Consider the following 21,029-nt stretch of genomic DNA (forward strand, 5'->3'; position numbering starts at 1 on the left):
TATAACAAGCTTCATGTACAGTACTACAGCCTTCATTATCCTCAGGCCAATGCCAGTATTTTTATTATATTTCTACAAATAATTAACTTGGCAGACCTGTGATGATTCCTTAGCATGCTTTGAAAGAGATGAAGAAAAATGTTGATTTGTAAACTAAAAAGAATGACACAAACAATGGCCAATGAGAATATGCCTTGAAAATAAGCAACCTTGTGGTAAAGTACATGTAATCCTCGAGTTACAACAGTTCACTTAACGGCTTTTCGAAATTATAAAATAACCCCCATCCCAAGTACTTATGACACAGTCCCTAAGTTACGAATGTTGCATCACCATGGCAGTTGTTCACACTTACAAACGACCACAGAGGCTTTGCAACATTGCCCTGCCTATTCCACCACCACCCCAGTCTCCACAGGAAGATGCTTTTGGTGTCGAGACTGCAAGCAGGCAATGAAACCGCAACAGAGAGGCTGGAGATCAGACAGCTCGTTAGATCTTCACAAGGTAAGTGACCCAATGCAGCAGGATGGAGGAAATCAATTATGCCCCCAAAGGAAGGAGCAAAAGTTATCTCGGGGGAAGCTTGGATGGTCTACAGCAGGTGACCTGTTCCAACACTACCCCCCCATCTTTCCCACCCTGAGATATCTCATGTGCACTCAACAAGCCACACATTCAATTAGTAAATGTGTGGGTGAAAGCAGGGAGTGACCATATTCACTTGATGTGATTCACTCCAACGAATCCTCAAGTTATGAATGTAATTAGAAGGCTCCATTACATTCCTAACTCGAGGATTACCTGCATTGAATTTTGCTGTTAATGGAACAAGGCAATCTCCTAGTACAATGCTGTAGGGATGGGACAAGGAGGAATTTTAATTCTTCCAAATATGAGTTGAAGGACACCTAACGGGGCATATAGATATTAAGCAATATTATTCTCTTGCTATTAGATTCTGGTTTATGACTTACCATATTTTTCGGAGTATAAGACACACGTTTTTCCCTCAAAAAAGAGGCTGAAAATCTGGGTGCGTCTTATACACTGAATACAGCATTTTTTGCCTCCCCAAACCCCGTCCCCTTCACCAAAATGGCCGTGCATAGCTTTTAGGAGGCTTTCAGAGTGCTCCTGGGGGCTGGAGAGGGCAGAAATGAGCAAAAAGCGGGCAGTTTTTTGCTCAATTTTGACCCCCTCAGCCCCCAGGAGCACTCTATAAGTCTCCTAAAGGCTCTCCATGCCCCTTTTTTTTGACAAAAAAACGGGCCTGTTTCTTCTTCTTCTTATCCAGAAGTCCTCTGATTAATTCCCTTCCTCTAAGCCAGTGATGCCACAGGGAGGCGTATCTGCAGGGAGAGGGCGCATTGAATTATGGGTGTGGGCACGCGCATGCACGACCTCCCGCGCTTCCCCCACTTTTGGCACACGATGGCAAAAAAGTTAGCCATCACTGTCCTAGAGTAACAAATAATTATATCTAATAAAGAATATTTCAAAACTAAGGTTTAAAGTTTAAAATACAATTCCAACCTCACAAGTAAAATTCTATACTGATATGATGAACTCTTCCAAATGTCTGTGAAACAGATTTATTGAAGCTTATATTTAAAGTGATAATCTTGCATCATTGTAGCACAGTATCATGAAATTTTATAAAGAGTATTAGATGTAACCAGGAAGTCTCAGTGCTTTTCTGGATGAAATAAATATGGGATCATTTACACATCAACAACAACAACAACAACAATAAAAGGATTTTCTTTAGCGTCTCAGACTCAACTCCACAATGATAGCAATAATATTTTTCCTTAAATCACAATTGCTGTTTCGTACTAATTGTAATTCAGTCTGGGGTAACTCACCGGAAGGTGTTGGATCTATAGGAACTGGTGGTGGAAAGTTCTCTGTGAAGTTGACATTGCACAGGTTGGTACTACAGCAACAGAAACGGTATGTCCCATTCTGAATCAAGGAAGGAGTGGTTGTTACTATGCATTCGTCAGCATAACACTCTTGGGGATCTCCTGTATGAGTCCAACATCCTAAAAGAAATGGCAAGTAAAATAGTACATCAGTTTCATTCAGTTCATATTGTGACTCACCTTTGGATTTGGATTTATTCGACTTGTATGCCGCCCTATTCACTAAAGGGACTCAGGGCGGCTGAACAAAAGCCAAGGGGAGGGGAGAACAAATACAAAAAAGTAAGACAAAACAACAACAGGACAATACAAACAATTTAAAAAACACAACAAGCACAACCAATTCGAGTAGGGGTGGAACTCAACCACCCCAGGCCTGCTGGGCCAGCCAGGTCTTAACGGCTATACGGAAGGCCTGAAGGGTGGCGAGGGTCCGAATCTCCACGGGGAGATCGTTCCAGAGGGCCAGAGCAGCCACAGAGAAGGCCCTCCTCCGGGTGGTCGACAGCCGGCACTGGCCAGTAGATGGAATTCGGAGGAGGCCTAATCTGTGGGATCTAATGGGTCTATGGGAGGTAATTGGCAGAAGGCGGTCTCTCAAGGCGGTTTTCCCAAAGTGAGAGAAAAGGCTGGGTAATTATTGCTTATTCAAGAGCTTATTCAATTATTCAAGGTATGACTTCCTACCGTATTCTGCATAAACAACCATTTTATATCAAGGAGGAGAAACAGGACAATATTTCACTGGCCAAGTATACTCAAAAGTGCTCCATTCAGAATGCTGAGTGGAGGGCTGTTTCTCTGTTTCATTCTGCAGAGTGTTTTTCTCCGTTGTCCTTGCTCTCTAAGGAGAACAAGAACCAAACTCATCCAATTTTATCCTAGATGGTATCATGGAACCAGAACTGGATGATACCAAGGAATTACAAATTTTAAATACACTGGGGGTTTGCTCAATCCCCCATCACCTAGCATTACCAAATATCTTCAGGGAATGAACCTGGTTCAAAGTCCAATCTCATAGCCTTACAAATTTTAAACATTTTTTTAAAAAAGTTTGGACTTTTTTTTTAAACAACCACTTTAAATGACTTTCTCAATACATATGCAGGCAGGTATGTATGTATGTACATACATATGCATTTTAAACTAAGCTATTTAATTTATAGAGAATAAAAACTAATTAGTATAATTGAAAAATATACATATATTTTGATCTTCAATGATCTGTTATATAACCAATGTCTGTACAATCATATACACTGTATATAACCATGAAAACCTTCTTCTTCAAGCTTTAAGCTGAGTTGAAAATTTATCCTTTAGTCCTTTACAAAACCAACCAACCATACCAAATTTTAAAACTTTGAAAAGCAATCCACTGGTACAATCACACATTTTTTATGTTTGTTTACCACTTCACAACAGTAAATCAAATACGTATAAAACAACAAATTATATTGTATGTACATCAGCAATGTATTGTTCCATTTGCGGCCTTATTAGCTTATAATAAACCAGGAATCTTAACTTACTAAGCTATAATATGACATAGTTCCACCCTTTGTACAAGCATATAAGCTTGTTAGAAAGCACACATTAAAGAACATTGAGTTTGGGATTATGATTCTGAATACTGAAATCATCTCTACTGATTCTGATATAATCCAAGCGTGACCCGTCAAAACCGCGGTCCACTAAAGCGCGCCCGATTAAAGCGCGTACCTGACGTCATCAGCAGCATGACGAAAAAAAAAAAATTAAATTAAAATTAAAATTAAATTAAAGCAAGCTGATTCACATAAAGGTAAGGGTTAGGTTTAGGGTTAGGGTTAGGTTAAGGGTTAGGTTTAGGGTTACGTTAAGCGTTAGGGTTAGGTTTAGGGTTAGGTTAAGGGTTAGCGTTAGGTTTAGCGTTAGGTTAAGGGTTAGGTTTAGGGTTAGGTTAAGGGTTAGGTTTAGGGTTAGGTTTGGGGGGGTTAGGGTAAGGTTTTCGCTTTAATTTTAAATTTACCGCTCACAGCGCGATGTTTTCGTCGCGCTGTGATGACGTCACGTACGCGCTTTTGTCGAGCGCGCTTTAGTCTACTGCGGTTTTGTGGTGGAACCAATCCAAGTCCCTTACTCCCTGCTTCGTATATTTATCCATTTGTGCAAAACAAGAGTAAATGGAATTGCTAAGCATAACACTCTTCAATATATACTTTAATAAATCAGCTCCTGGTTTATGATTATTACAAATCGAACGGTGATTCCTGAACAAGAGCCAAAACTATAATCAATGTAGGTCTGACTAAAAATTCTTAAAGGTCTAGAGATTGTAGCCTTTAATGTTAACAATAGATGCGACAATCCATGTACAGTAGAATCTCTGGTCATGACCAAATTGGTTTCCAATCGAAAAATTCACAATTTTTTTTTCCGCAGCAGATTTCCCCTTCCGTGCCAATTTTTTTGTATGTGCCAAATTTCCAAAATTAGGTTCGGGTCATGATCAAATCGGGTTGCGGCCAAAGTTATGGAATGAATTATGGTCGTGACCAGAGGTTCTACTGTACTGTATAATCTATGTACTGTTAGTTGTTATAAATACTGTGGTGTTGTTCCTTTTATATCTCACTTGGATATAAAATCTTAAGAGTTTTGAAGCTGTACATCTGCTCAGGAAAAAGAATGTAAGCAGAAAATATCCCAGGAGGCTAGAGGTTATAGGTTTCTGATAAATAGATGTTTTGGGATAAGCTAACATTCAACAGCAGCCATTTCTGGGGAATTTCCCATAATAAACTCTATATTTTCCAAATACCTCCAGTGCCAAAACGGTTAGTAATCCATGGCAGATCTTCATTAAAAATATTACATCAAATCATAGTAGAAAAAAATAAAACACCACCACAATGGTTGAAATTACCTTGTTTCACAAGATGTATTTCTCCTTCGCGGGTTTTCTCCCAGAGACCATAGCAGGTATTTCCTTTCGTACATAAAACTGTGTCATTCTCTTGAGAAATCTGACTTTCACTAATTCCATGTTTATTTTGGTCGGAGTCTCTAAAAGCACATTTTGTCTCTTCACCTTGTGCAGCTAAAGAAGAAAATTAAAACTATTATTAAGATTATGCCAAGGTTTAAAACTAGACATAGTTGACAAAACAGAAGAGCAATTTTGGTACTTCAGAATTTATCTGTAAAAGGAAAATAATGGGATGCTAATTAATATCAGTACAATCCATTTGAATGTACATGAAATAATTTTCCTTGGCAATTGGTGTCTGTAGGTGATTTTACACTATGTTCAATTCAGTGATGCAATTCAGCGGGTTCTATCTGGTTCGGGCGAGCTGGTAGCAGTGGCGGCAGGAGGCTCGCCCACCCACCCGGACGTCATGACGTCCCATTTTTGATGCTCTGCACATGCGCAGAAGGTCCTGTGCATGTACCGAGGTGGTCCATGTGCTCACATCGTGAACCGCTAGCGAAGGTAAGTTGATTTCACCCCGGTATTCCTTTTGATTTATAAACATTCTATTACTCCCCGAATGGCAATGTTTTGAATCATATTAAATTGTGAATATGATAAAAAGGATCGAGCTCAATTTCCAGTTTCAAATGATGTGTTGAATTACCACTTTGGATCACTACTCAACTAAGTGATAAAATCCCTTTAGCTTTGATTGCTTTACTGAAAAAGTGATAAACAAACGACAACTTGTCTGTTATAAAGTACTTTCCAGTGGCACAGTACATGAACACAGAAGGGGGAGAGGAGAAAGGAAGAGGGAGATGGGACAGTACATGAACACAGAAGGGGGGAGATGGCACAGTACATGAACACAGAAGGGGGGAGAGGAGAAAGGAAGAGGGAGAAATACATCTTTTTCATCTAGTGATGAAAAAGATAAAATACTATATTAAACAAAACAGAACACTCCCCCAAAGATGAAGAATAATCTGAACTAAAAATTTAAAATAACAAAACACTTAAATAATTAATCTTTTATCTACTATGAATATAAAATCCATAAAATAGACATACAGACAAACGACTAAAATAACAAGACTTCAATTTTTCCCAAGTATTCATTTGTTAAACAATAAAGGAAACCTCCATCATTTTTAAGTTATATTATATCCTCTGCATTAAAAGCTACAATCAACATTTGTAAAACGTTAAGACAAAATATATAATTTAGATAGACTGATATGACACATTCTGGAGTAATCTCAGTTTGAAAACTGCAGACAACTTGTTTTTCAAGTTGTATTAGTCAAGTAGCATTATTGAAGATTTAGATCAGTTCGCTGCCAATTACATTTTTAAAGCATTTGAATTACTATAAGAGGAATCTGGATTGTTTAAAATGCAAAGTGGCAGTATATTAAAATAAAACAACTTTTGATTTCACAATGGTCCAGACCAGGGGTGGGTTTCAACCAGTCCGCGGCGGTCCGCGCAGACCGGTTGGTCGGTGAACCCGGAAGTAAGTAACTTCCGGGAACACCGAAGGGCCCACCCACCCGCCCTCCTTACCAGTCTTTGAAGGCTTCTGTGCTTCCACGCAGGCGCATGGCACATACAGCGCCTGCACGATTCTCCGCGAGCAGCTGGAGCATCGTGCAGGCGCTAAGACGCATGCGTGAACTGCGTACATGCACGAAGATGCCGCCGGCCCCGTTCCAACCATACCGGTTGGAACGAGATGAGCAACCCACCACTGGTCCAGACACAACTGAGTTGGCTGTATTAACTACAGGTTGTATTAACAAAACAATGGCCTAAAGAACATTAAATTATAAAGAATTCTGGATGTTATTATATGAGGAATAGAGTGAAGGTAGCAAGATTATACTTCAGTGTCAGAAAAGCAGTGCAACGCCAAATTTACATTCCTGGCTCATAAATATATTTTTGCTTTGTGTTTATGAGCCTAGCATACAAGTAGTCCTCTCTTAATAATCGATAGCTTAAGTGACCATCTGAAGTTGTGACAGACCCCCTCCCAAAGATACTTGTGACCTAGTCCCAAAGTTATAGGTTGCTCACCTTTACGGCCAACTGAGAGAGAATATTTGTAGCTCAGGGATGAAATGGGGGGCCCCTGATGCTCTCTGAGCTTCACTGTTTTCTTGCAGACATTTCACTATCCAAACTAAGTAACATTATCAGTGCTAGTAGGGAGTGATATTTGCTCTCAATTTATATTTGTCAGTGTTAGTGGAAGGAGTCTTAGTGGTTCTTTGGCTGGGCTGCAAACAAGATCTAACTCCAACTCCCTACTGCCGGGATGGCCAACTTATGGCACGCGTGCCACAGGTGGCACACGGAACCATTTATCAGGGCACGTGAAGTGTTGCCTTGTCAGCTGGCCAGCACGCATGCGCAAGCTGGCAAGCTGAGTAAAGCCATTTTTCGCCCTCCCCAGGCTCCAGAGGCTTTATAGGAGCCTGGGGAGGGCGAAAACAGCCTCCCCCGGAGGCCCCGGACGCCCTCCGGAGGCTTCAGAAGCTTCCCTGAAGCCTCCGGAGCACAAAAAAGCAGCCCTGCGGCCCCCCCGGAAGTGTAGGAACAAACTTCTGGTTTGATCGTATAACTGGTTTAAACCCCCCAGAGCCTTCAGGGGCCTTCCGGAGGCTTCCTTGAAGCCTCCGCAGAACGAAAAACAACCCTATGAGCAAACCGGAAGTCACCTAGTTTTAGTTTAGTTTTTTTGCGCTCCGGAGATTCAGGGGGGCCCGGAGGAGGCTGTTTTCACTCTCCCCACGCTACTATAAAGCCTCTGGAGCCTGGGGAGGGTGAAAAAAACATGCAAAAATGCCCCCAATGCATGCTGGAGGGGTTTTTGTACATTGCATTATGGGTGTGGCACGCCCACACACGACCCCCCTGCACTCCCCTCGCTTATGGCACGCGAGCCAAAAAAGGTTCGCCATCGCTGCCCTACTGAAATGTTACCTAATTTGGGTCATGATTCATTTGTAAGCAAAATCACCAAGTTCAGAGAGCATCAAGAGTCCCTTGTGATCAACTGCAGAGATTCGGACAGAGAGAAAGGCCTGCGGGGATCCAGTCTGGAGCGGGGAGGGGAAGGGAAGCAGGCCCAAAGGCTGTGGTGATGCAGAAGAGATTATTATAGATTACTGGAATAGTTTCATTACAAAGAAAAAAGCCGTGAGAAATAAGAGATAACTGAAAGTTTTAACAATCATTTTTCAAAGCACAATCATCTTGTATAAGAGAAAATGGTTACCATTTTATTCTAATAGGATTTACCTAATTCTACACTGTGGTAATAAGTATTGTTTGTGTTTTTAAAGGGCAAAAAGACTTCTACTTTGGTAGGAAACACTAAATCACAATGTATAATTTAAAAAAAAAATTAAAATCCCATCTTTATTATTTTTATAAATAACTCATTACTTTCCATACAATTTTCTTAAGACATAGTTTGGATATAAATTGAATAAACTGAATTGCAATTATTCACAACTTTTTTAAAAAAGTGGGAAGGGAGTTAAAAGTATTTATAAAATTGTTTCATGCCTATGAGGGGGGAAAACTGTACTGTCTCATGAACACAATGACATAAATCTCAGAACAATCAATCCAAATTTTGTATGAACACCATGCACTTTATTAGTTATATACTATATGAGAATTTTTCAGACATCTCTGAAGACAAAAGAGCTAATAATTGTGAGTTGTATATAAAGTTTTATTCTCAGAAATATTTTTTTTTCCTAGAACACTCAGTTTCCCTGTATTTTCTGATTCTTGGCGAGAGATAATCAAAAAAACAAAGACAGGCTATTTCAATCTCATGTGACAAAGAACTATTCATTTCTTGAATCTAAGCATAAATATAACTGATGTGAGTCAGAGGAAAAGTGAGGATTTATATATTCTTGTTAAGTGTTTGTGTTCCCTACAAATAGTCATCCCTACAAATACTTACTAGTTACAGCATATACTACCTTTGAATTTACAAAATTAAAACCACAATATTGCTATTAAAATTCAGATAAACATGCTATAGGTTATGATATAGGGTAGATTGTAATTAATAGTATGGAAATCCATTATATATACACCCAGAATATAAATTGTAATCTGATATTTACAAAGGCCAATTCACAGTTTCAGAATTTTCAAAGCAGAGAGAACAGAACAAATGTATAACATTAATATTGTAATCTTAATGATCTCTTGGAAGTTCTTCCTATAATAGCAATTGGATTTACTTCATTATCATGTGGAATGCTCTTCTGAGAGATCGCATCTATAAATAAACCTCATCAAATATTAACTCCTGCATAATTAATTCCTGATGTGTTATGATGTCACATTGAGAAAATGATCGTGTGAATTGATCCCAGACTTTCATAATCACTTTGAATTGTAATGAAAGTTTTATAACTTTGGCCTTGTATGTTTCTTCCTTGCAATTTTTTTCAAACAAATGATCACAAAACAAAATATCAGATATACTGGTCTACGTTTAGCAAATCCAACAATTCTGCTTATTCTATTGGCATACTGAAGCTGAACAAATTGGTTGTTTTGTTTTACATTTTCATGGTTTTCATAAGGTCATGTAAGCAAATGTTATACTTTTTAAATTAGTCATTTTGGTTGTGTCCAGTACGTTTTCCTTAAATAACAATATTCTGCATCCTCTTTTTTTTTCTGCAGCTTCCACGTAGGTTTCTTCATCAAGCTTCCAGCTAATATTTAGCAGGAATGGAAATCCTCTGGCAAATTTATTTTGCCAGAGGATGGACATCAGTGTCTCTCGCCATTAAAATATATGAAAACAGTCGTGTGTTACTAAAACTTATTTTACTAAAAAAATAGAGTTCTCTCAGCTTCATGCTTTTCTGACATATACATTTCTTTATACATTTTTTCTAGCGGATCAAGCTTTAAACCATTAAAACTGGGTAGAGACCTAGATTCTTATTAGAATCAAAACAGCACCACCCTTATTGCCCGACTCTCGAAAAGAATGCAATCTAAAATAGCACATTCTTGATTTGTGCTCAACTTCTTATTTAGGACAATGTCTGAATTGCGGGAAAGGCTTTCTTGACCTCTTATTACTTTTTGGATGTAATAGAATTAGCTAAGTAGATGATTATGAACATTACAAGCCAGTACTGTCTTAAAATATCATTGACTTTCTTTACTCTCTCTACCTTCAAATGAAATATAAACATATAAAGAATGGTTGCTGGAATTGAGTGTGCAGTGATTCAGCTAACAATTGGGGCAAAAAGGTTGTATAGAGAAAATACACAAACCTTTTAAACAAGAACTGTTCAAGCTAAATAATGAATATGTATTTTTAAGCACAATCATACATAGTTAATACAATGCACTACAACATAGATTGAATAATGCTGTTTATTAGTTTTTTGTAAACACTGTTTAATTTCTAAATTCTATTCTCTTTAAATAAAGACTGTGTTAGCAACCTACTGTTTCCCAGACATGTTAGACTGTAGAACGTGAGCCACAAAGTAGCTGCATAACATTTATCAGAACTGGAGAAACTAAATGTTTTATCTTTCACCTAGAATGAAGTCATGGATTCTTCTAGATTAGATGAGCTTCCACTTGCCTCAGCTGTGCACAGCCAACTGTTAGTGGGCAAAATTGTTGTCTCTCAGACCTTAACTATTTGCAAAGCATAAAATAACTTTTAACAATTGTCAGTTCAGAATCCAAAAATTATAATTTATTCATTTAATGAGAACAAGTAAGATTCCTAGACCTTTCCAGACATTCTATTCTGGTAGGCTGCACAGCTCTAATTAATCCTCTAAATCCTATATCAAAACATTTATATTATTGACAGGTCACTGTTTGCGACATCAGCAGCAATTGTTGAAATCTCTGGGAAGATACATACCTCCCCACTGCAATTTTGCTGTAAGTTATGGATGCCTTGAAGATTGATTTGATTTGATTTGATTATATTTATATGCTGCCCTTTTCCCCCGAAGGGGACTCAGGGCGGCTCACAATTCAAATCAGGGAAAGGGGGGTACAGACAAAAAATAAAAGACGAAACATAACAATACATAATTTAAAAACACACAACTGTCATACCATTCGAGACGGGGGCAACAGCTCTTTAGCCCCAGGCCTGTCGGAACAGCCAGGTTTTAACGGCTTTGCGGAAGGCCTGGAGGGTGGTGAGGGTTCAAATCTCCACGGGGAGTTCGTTCCAGAGGGTCGGAGCAGCCACAGAGAAGGTTCTCCTCCGGGTAGTCGCCAGTCGGCACTGGCCGGCGGATGGAATTCGGAGGAGGCCTAATCTGTGGGATCTAATCGGTCTAGTGGAGGTGATTGGCAGCAGGCGGTCTCTCAAGTACTACAAGAAGGTAGTCCTTGTAGAGTGACTGTCTTGTTTACCAACCATTTGAAGTTATGATGGTGATGAAAAAGTAACTTTGGGACCAGTCCTCCCATTTACAACCTTTGCAGGTCTTCAAAGCAAAGTTAATCTTAAATAAGATCATAGGCACAGTCAAAGTTTCACCTAACAATCACTTCACTTAACAACCAAGTTGTCAATCCCATATGTGGCCGCTAAACAAAGCTTACCTGTATGGATGTTGCCCCTAGAACTGAACTTTTATGTCAATAAATAATTGCTAGGTCATTTTGATCTAGGAAAAACACTTTTGTCTACTATTTCCTTGCCAGCATCAGAGCAGGACATTATTTCAATAAATCAGTATTAAATCCAACAGATCTTCTCAATATAAAAATAACTCCCTGGTTTCTGTAGCACAAAAGCAAGGATAATATATATATATAGCTATTCTCAAATTTAGAAACTCATGCCCAATTCGGTTGATTTTTCAATCCCTTTCTCGGGGTTACTTTAAGACAAAAAAGGAAAAGTATGCTTCCTTATATGGGATATCAGCTATGCTTTGAGTAACCTCAGCAGCACAATTCAATTGTAGGAATCATACTGTTTTTTTTCCTAGCTACAAGGTTGTAGACTGAAAACAATAATTCTCAGCTCAGCATGACACAAAATGGGATATAGTCAGTTCATCCGTAGATACATGTTATTACAGTTAAAATAAAACTATACAGCTAGTTGAATGGCTTGGTTCTTCATTAAATGTGGTTTACGTGTTTGATCCTGAAGATTCTTTAAGTTCATGTACAGAAATCAGAAGCTTTTCTTTTAGGTTTGATGGATAACTAGACTGAAAAAAGAGAGGAGATTTGGCTTTTATAAATGATATCTGCCACAATGCTTTGGTATGCGCAGAGATGGAAGGATATATGAATTCCCAAAATGGAAGAATGTATTGTGAAATTAATTGATCTGGATGAAATGGAAAAACTTTGATTAAAGATTTAAAAATTGACTATTTTTCTTTTCCATATGGCAAATGCACTTTGGGATTTTTTTGCTTGATAAAGAAAAAATGAAGTTCTGATTTGGGGATTTAATGTTTATGTCTGCTATGAATGCAGAAATATTGTGCATTGTTGGAGTTTAATAGACTATATTTTCTTTTATCTACTTGCTTAACTTAAAGTAGAAGGTGCTTTATTATAGATATTGGGTTATAGAAACATTTTACAATACTACGTATTTGTGGAATTGTTGCTATGATGCATTTGTGGAACATACACTTTATTTAGAGTAAGAGATTAGGATATTATACATTGGTGTTATTATTCAACTGTTTGGAAGGTACACCTTTTATATTTTAGTTTTCTATCTGCTTTTTGCTGAAGAAAAACAAGAGAATACATCATTATAAAATTGTGTCTGTATCAAACTGGTGGAAGTAACTATTTCATGTTATTTTTGTTTTTTCTTTGTTGTATCTTTTTTTTAGCTGTCCCTTTTTCCCTTTCCCTGTTTTCCTTTTTTGTTGTAGTTTTAGCATTTGAACTTTCTACTTTTGAAAACTAATTAAATATTTTTTTAAAATGTAGTTTATGTGCTCATACATACATTATGAACAGGGACTAACATCAGAGTATACAAGGGGTTAACATTAGAGATTACAATTGTCATATCCCTAGTATAGCAGCAGTACAAGATAAAGAACCCACTACACCAACAAAAAATGATCACACTTGGCCATTGTCCTGTTGCCTAAAACTTGTACTTATAAGGTTAGTCAAAAGCAATACAACCACAGAACACAGTTTTACCAAGGACACATGACTCCAACCGTCCAAGGACCACAACAGATGGAACTGAAGCATCAATGAAAAATGACTTTGGTTGTTCTAGACGAGGGGTGTCAAAACTCCTGGCCAATGGGCTGGATGAGTCACATGCTGGCCACGCCCCTGCCCGGTTTAGCAAAGGGGGGGAAAGTCCCGATAAGTCCTGTGACGCTGCCGTGGCAACGTGAGTTTGACACCCCTGTTCTAGATCATTTTTTTTTTCAGACAGGGTTGTGAGGGACACTAAAATTAGATTTGGTTCCACAAGGCATTAAGAGGCGGAAAATATGGCTCAGTTGCCAGGCGTATGGCATTTGATCACTTGACCATGGAGATGCTGCAACAGTTATTAGAAAAACAGTCATAAATCACTTTTTTTCAGTGCCGTTGTAACTTCAAATGATCACTAAATGAACTGTTGTAAGTCGAGGACTACCTGTAATTACTTTGATTTAACAAGAAATTAAATATAGCATACTACAAAGTTAATCAGTAGACCCTAGGCCCAAACATTCTTAGAAAATGAAAAGAATGGGACAGATCCAGTCTTGTTTAAATGTGTGCTCCACCTCCAGAGGAAAAAAAGACAGAAAAAAGGAATGTTTGAGGAGATATATAACATGCTGGGAAGTATATGGTCTGCTATGAAACAAGCTTAACCATTTTCTCTCAGCTAAAACAGACATTTTGTAACTAGCCATTATATCTGAAAGTGCTCCCAATATCTCTTGTAATAATACAAGGAAGATATAATATTTCTTTATAATTAACACTGAAGTTGCATGATTTCCTGCACTTAATGTGGTTATTTAAAGATTCCATACTATGAGATAAAATTACTGCACAGAAGTCATTGTAATTAGATATGCCCAGAAAACTATATAATTATTCCCAGGACGCTGCTGCTGCTGCTACTGTATCAGTAATATGTCTTTTCTATGCCTATCACAGCTAAGTATATTTAGACAATCACTGCATCAGACAGTAATTCACAATTGCTTCATTACAAATGGCTGCATTTCAGCTTTGCCACAGTCTTGGAATGAGCAAAGAAAACTGATTGCCAAGGAATGTTGTAAATTTATATTGGATACCATCTGCACAGAAATGTGGATGGCCCTGACCCTGTTAGCCTTTTATAAAGCCCCCAAGACCAGATTGTTTGCACAGGCATTTGGGCCAAGCATTTAGGTGAGTTCTCTGGTGATGTGGCATTTTGTCTTGGAGGTTATTCTTTAACCATGGTGTAATGGATTTATATCGTTGTGGTTTTAATCATGTGTTCTGACCCTCCTCGTCCCACACCAACACACTCCGAGCCAAAGATACTTTACAGAATTTATTAACAGACAGACAGGTCCTTGGCAGCAAACCGGCAGAGATAAGCCTTGGCAGCAATCCAGCCTGCCAAGCTCACATACTGTTCTCCAACATTAGTTCATGCGTTGACTTCTGCAAAAGGGGCGTGTGCACAAGCATTCCTTTTATAGTCTGGAGAGCAGCCTAATGACCAGCAGCTGAGTGCAATACCTCCTGTAACTGGACAACTGTTCCTTACACCTATTAGCTCTCCGGTGCCGGGCATCCGGAACAACTCATTGCTGGCGTCTGATCATACTTCCTTGTGTCTTCCCCACTGGTCCAAAGCTCAGGCATCTCCTGGTGGTCAACCAGCCTCTCTGCGCCCTGCTCGAGTTGGAACCCTGTCCAGGGTCCTCCACATCCTCCAGAGCCGACCCATTGGGCCCCTCGCTGTCGGAGTCTGGTGGCAGCTCCAACGGCTCCTGCTGGGCCACAACAATCATGTATGCACTCAAAGTCACTGCTGTGAGATGGGTGGCTCTTACATAGTTTTAAATAAAAAATATTTATTCCTGTAGGTGAATCAACTTCCACAACTACAATTCAGACAAGCTGCACCCAAGTGTACAGGTACTTCTCAAGTTACAACAGTTTAGTAATATTTAGTAAGTGACAATAGCACTGAAAAAGCGTGACTTATGAACGTTCCTCACACTTACAACCACTGCAGCATCCCCATGGCCACGTGACCAACATTCGGATGCTTGTCAACTGGTATGTATTTATGGCCGTTGCAGAATCCTGCAGTCATGTGATCATTTTTGCAACCTTCTGAGAAGCAAAGTCAATGGGGAAGCTGGATTCTCTTAACCACCATGTTACTAATTTAACAACTGCAATGATTCACTTGACAACAATGCAAGAAAGGTCATAAAATGGGCACAATTTACTTAACTGTCTTGCTTAGCAACAGAAATTTTGGACTCAATTGTGATCGTAAGTTGGGGAACTACTTGTACTACACAACATTATACCCAAATATGATTGTATCCAAGGGATGATACTAGCCTACATAAATGTAGTAATGCTTTCTCAACTCTATATGGTAATGTAGTTTATGTGAAAACAAGTATTATAGAGTTAAACAAGGGAGCTTGCTATGTAAGCAGAATTCAAATGTTTTAAGCGCCAACTATATTCTTAATATCCTCAAATCTTATGTGTTCCTGGAACTTTCAAAAAGAAAAAAGCTCTGTCAATATTCTGTGGTGAACTTTAAATGGAGTTGCTGCTTCTATTACCTCAAAGAAAATAGATGTGGATATTCAGGACTTAATTCAAAAGTAGGCAGATACTTTGCTTCATTATTCTATTATTCAATCATTATTTTCCTATACGTATATATTTTCTCTTCTGTAAAACCAACTTCCACAGGCATAAGCATCCTGGTTCATCTTCGAGAAATAAGGGCAGACCACCCAGCTCCCTCCCTCCCCTCCTCTTCATCTCTCTTCCAGCAGGGAAGATGCGTTGCCAGTTGCCAACAACAGCCAAAAGTACTACGGAGAATTCACCAGGACAATTTGGAAGAGCTCTGAGTATCTTTGCAATTGAGAACACAAAATTGCTCAATACAAACATTGCGTTAACAGCAAAATGTCTCAACTGGAATTTGTAATCTTCAATTCTGGCATATAAACTAGAACATAAGATTTTGATCAGGCATTATAACACAGGCAAAGCAGCAATCTAAACTTGTGCCAACTCTGAGATGTTTCTTGTCTAGTCACATGCCAGGAATGCAGCACTAGAAAGGAAAAAGAAGTATTAATTTAAATGTAAAAAGATTAAAAACTTAATGAAACAGAAATTTATATAGTTTTAGCCCAATGCCAGGCTACGTTGATGGTAGCAATATTTCTGAGCAAGGAGGTCATTCTGTGTACATGTCGGTACCAGGGGGCACTGTGAAAGATGGATAATTATTTGACTAATGGCACATTTAAACACATTCAGGGAATGTCTCTAAAATGTTATAGCGAAAAGAAATAAGCAGGATGCTTCTGAACATGGTAGCTTAACAACAGAGGTAAGCAGTTCTTTAACAGGATAAATTCATGTCTTTCCATGGGCCCATAAGTCTCTCTGTCTGAAGAAATCCTCACTTTTACTGTTGTTAGATATTCTGAAGTTGAACAGGTTATTTAGCCAACTGCCTGGTATCCTAAAGGCTAAAATGATTTAGGACCAATAAAATGAATTGTTCATCTGATTTAAAATCAATGCTACAAAAGCAATCTACGCCTACTATTATTTTAGAATTTTCTTCAAAATTATTGTATTAATATTATAGGTCTTAAATCTATTTCCATTTATTACATTTTATTACTTTTATCCATTAAAGCAAGTTTTGAATAGAAAGATATAAAACACACAAAATGCACATAAAGGGCTTGCTGATTCAATGACTATTCAAACAAAATTAAGCAACTTGACAGTATTAACTTGATAGTATTAAATAAACTCAATAAGAACGTATCCTAAGTAACAAGAGCAAAGTTCATTGGTCAGAATACAGAGAAGCTTCTGTTCTGCTTCAGCTCTTCCACAGTGAGTAGCAACACAAATCTATTAAGCCATCAGCTGCTGTACAAAAGCCAAGATTGTTTATCAACACACTGCTCGTATGAGTTTATTTTCACTAGTTTATATCCAACTAGGATACAATAAATATGAAGAGAGATACTTTTATTCCATCTTAATTTTTATGGTGTTAAAAGGCACAAATTATATTTTACAGATATAATGATTCTAAATGGTTAAATACATTTAAAAATGTAAATAAGTAAAATTACAGAAAACAGCAACAAGAATGAGAAAGAGAACTCATGAATTTTATCATAAATATAAATTCAATTCTTAGATATTGAGTGCATCAAGCCTTTACTTATTATTTGCATCCAATTTATTATGGTGAAAATCTTTAATCACTTTTAAAAAAAAAATATGTCTCCCAATCACTGTAATTACATGTAAAAACAACTGTTTCAACTAGCCATCCAATGACCTTGTTTGGAGTCAGTCTCCTGGGTAAGAAGGATCGTAGGAACACTGTGATAATTTAAGCTATTGCCTATTTGGACCTCCATGGTACAAGGTCAGGTTATCTGCAGGAGTGTCCGTCTTCAATTATTTCTGGTTATCTCATGAGGCAGAGTTGAGGACCTTCTGTGAAACAATGATAACTGATGAGATCCAGGAGGCACCAGTTTCTGTTGCAGTGACTGTTCTTTAGAACAGCATTCCCACACACCCGTGATTTAGGGAGCCCCACTAAGGACCTGGTTCAACCACGAGGCATTTGGCCAGAGCCTAGGATGAGTCTATCCAGAACGGAAGATCATCAATACAGTGACTATCCTTGGTTACTCAGTTATTCTGTTTTGGGTTTTGTTCTATGCTTCCAACTGAATATAAGATGTCTACGGTTGTTTTGTGAGTTGAGCAGCGGTATAAAATCAAATCAATCAAACTATTCTGAAATTACAATTTGGCTCATAATTCAATTCCTTTATCTTTACACCCCAATCCACTTTTTAAAACCTAAGCCTCTAATGTGCAAAACTAATCAATCTTAAGTAAATAAATCCTCTGCCTTTCAGCTGCCTAATATCACACTCTTCCTGCCATTGAAAGGCATAGAAAGGTTTTAAAAATGGATATACAGTATAAACTTTTCAAGGAAGATAACCCTACAGAGATGTCAAAGTACAATCAAAATAAAGATACTTGATGTAAACTAAAGGAATCCTGCTGCTACTTTGCTAGTAACCCATCTTCAGTACTTTATGTATCCAATGACTAGGAAAAAACATTTATAATATTATTTTTATTTTGTTTTGCTGTTCAGAATCACTTGTTGAAATGGTGGCCATATAAATTAGGTAAATAATAAAATAAACTTGACAAATGGACCCCATTATCCTCTTTTAGACTCCTTTTAATAAAACAATATTATTAAATTATCTGAAAATGCATATTTTTTCATTTGAAAAAACAATTTTTTTCTACTGCAGTATTTATTTATTATTTAAAAAATATTTATTATACTTAGGTATTTATTTCATTTTGATGCTGCCTAATTCCAGGCAACTTTCGGTGGCTCTCTTTCTCTCCCTCTCTATCCCTCTACCTACCTACTTTTTTTTTTAATTTGCCTCTTCAAATCCTTGGTGCGTCTTATACTCCAGTGCGTCTTATATTCCAGTGCGTCTTATACTCCGAAAAACTACGTACGTATTTTAGTTGTGTTGATATGACATTAAAAAAAATCAAAATGATTGTTTTCGAACAATTTTTTTGTCACACAACTGAAACTAAATCATTCTGGTAGCAAATAAGAAAAGGGCACAGAGTGCATGAATAACAGCCAAAAATGAAACATGGGGAGAGAGAAAATGAGGCAAAGTTTAACATTCTGGCCACAATATTTTGTTCTTAGAATTCCAGTAAACATCCTTTCCTGATATCAGAGGTAAATACTGAGAATATGGTACCGAATTTATTTCCATAAATTCAATTTAAATTAGAATGACAGTGGGTCTTACCTGAACTGTTATTTTAAGAGGTGTTTGCAGGATGGGCCAGTGATGGTTTTATCACAGCCAATTGGCCTCAAGACTGGGTTGAAGCTGAAGCCACGCCTTTGGGCTCCACTCCTCTGACAATGCAGTGTGTGCTCCGAGATCTTGAAAACAAGTCACAAAGTAGACACCTCCACCACCCAATACTGTCTATCTAACCTAGGGTGGGAACTGGCCCATCCTGCAAACATCTCTTAAAAAACAGTTCACCAGTAAGACCAACTGTCATTTTCCAGAGTGGGTTTGCAGAATGGTCCAGTGATGGGACATACCCAAGTTTCCGTCCCATAGGGGGGCCCTCATGATCCGACAGGACCTGTTTCAGGACTCTGCGGCCAAACGCCGCATCAGAGGATGCGAAAGCATCCAGTCTGTAGTGTTGGATAAAGGGCGATGGGGGGCCCACGTAGCTGTCCTGCAGATGTCCTCTATAGGGGTCTGGGAGGCCCAGGCCGCCAAGGTGGTTGCACTCCTGGTGGAGTGTGACGTGATTCCGGCTGGAACCAGCAAGTTTTGTGCCTCGTAGGCGAGGGCAATGGCCTAACAAATCCACTGACTATTGTTGGACGGGAAAACCCTCTTCCCTACCGACGAACTCACCGAGCCAAGGTGATAGCCAACAGGAACACAACCTTACAAGTGAGGGCCTGTACCACCATGGGAAGATGCCACATAGGAAACCTATGGACTGGCGGTGGACGATGGTGGGCCACCCCTTGAGGAACCTCTTGATTAAAGGCAAATGAGGCAGCGGAGTGGGGTCCTCCCCAGGAATCACCATGGCTAGTGCTGCTAACTGTCTCCTAACAGTAGCTTGGGACAGTTCCTTGTCCAGACCTCCTGGAGGAAATCCAACCCTGGGGGACCGAGGCCCTGGAAGGGGTCACATGGGCAGCCTGACACCAGGAAACAAATGTCAACCAGGTGGCATCGTAAATCCGGTTGGTTGACTGTCTGCGGGGAGCCTCGATGGTTCTGATCACTTTCTGGGACAGGAGGGCGCCTCTCAGGCGCTCCTGCTCAATCTCCACACGGACTGTGGATCGGGTGGATCAACTTCCCCTGTAGTAATCTCACCTCCCCCGGGGAATCCTCCACAGTCTCCCTGCCGACAGGCTCAACAGGTCCGCGAACCAGGCCTTCCTGGGCCAGTAGGGGGCCACTAGGATTACCTCCGCCTGTGTCTCTGCCTTCTGGATGACGCCGGGAAGGGGGGAAGCGTATTGGCTGTGATAATACCATCACTGGACCATCCTGCAACCCACTCTGGAAAATGCACTTATGCCATCTCTCAACAATTATATGTGTATGTGTGTGTTAAGTAAAGTCTACATATATTTACAGTTTTCTATTTAGCCTTGCATGTTGTTCCAGAAGGTACTGGCAACTAGTTTCAATTATTTTATTCATAAATATTATAACACATTTTGAATAAAAATCTGAGTCGTAAATCCTCCTAGTGCAAAAATCAAAACAGAAACATTCTGTAGGGCTTCAGTTTAGCTTAATGCTAAAAAAAATTACATTTGAGAGATTAAATTTAACTTTCAATTTACATTCACTTTTTACAATTTTATAACTGAAGTTAAGGTCACTTTCTAGATTCATTGAGATTTATATTATAGGAAGTGCTATGCAAAATATCCGATTGGGTCGTGTTGTCTTTACCTGATTTAAAAAGGATGTCTAAGATACTAAGTAGTGGTCCAAAATTGTAAAATAATTGGAAAAAAGTATCTGTGGAATATAAAGGAGAGGGCAGCCACATGATTCAAGAAAAAAAGTTGTGTTTGGCTTTAAAAATAGCAGCTACTCAGCCGCAATGTATTCTAGATCACCTGTTTGGAATTCTACTGGAAGAATTATCAGCATTAGCATTGTATGCATGTTCAATGTAGCGTATTTTTCAGAGTATAACACGCACCAAGGTTTTAAAGAGGCAAA

The 21,029-nt window shown here is 38.7% G+C and overlaps 1 protein-coding gene across 2 annotated transcripts in view; it reads right to left on the minus strand.

Moving 5' to 3' along the window:
• Positions 1-21,029, minus strand: part of BMPR2 (bone morphogenetic protein receptor type 2) — an 88,643-nt gene that overhangs the window by 52,286 nt on the left and 15,328 nt on the right. For both annotated transcript variants that reach the window (XM_032210226.1, XM_032210235.1), the window contains exons 2-3: positions 4,840-5,013; positions 1,869-2,048 (exon numbers count right to left, since the gene is read on the minus strand). In XM_032210226.1, the coding sequence (XP_032066117.1) occupies positions 1,869-2,048; positions 4,840-5,013 (354 nt within the window). The remainder of the gene's footprint in view (positions 1-1,868; positions 2,049-4,839; positions 5,014-21,029) is intronic.

The sequence above is a fragment of the Thamnophis elegans genome, chromosome 1, assembly GCF_009769535.1.
Source record: "Thamnophis elegans isolate rThaEle1 chromosome 1, rThaEle1.pri, whole genome shotgun sequence".
NCBI lineage: Eukaryota > Metazoa > Chordata > Lepidosauria > Squamata > Colubridae > Thamnophis > Thamnophis elegans.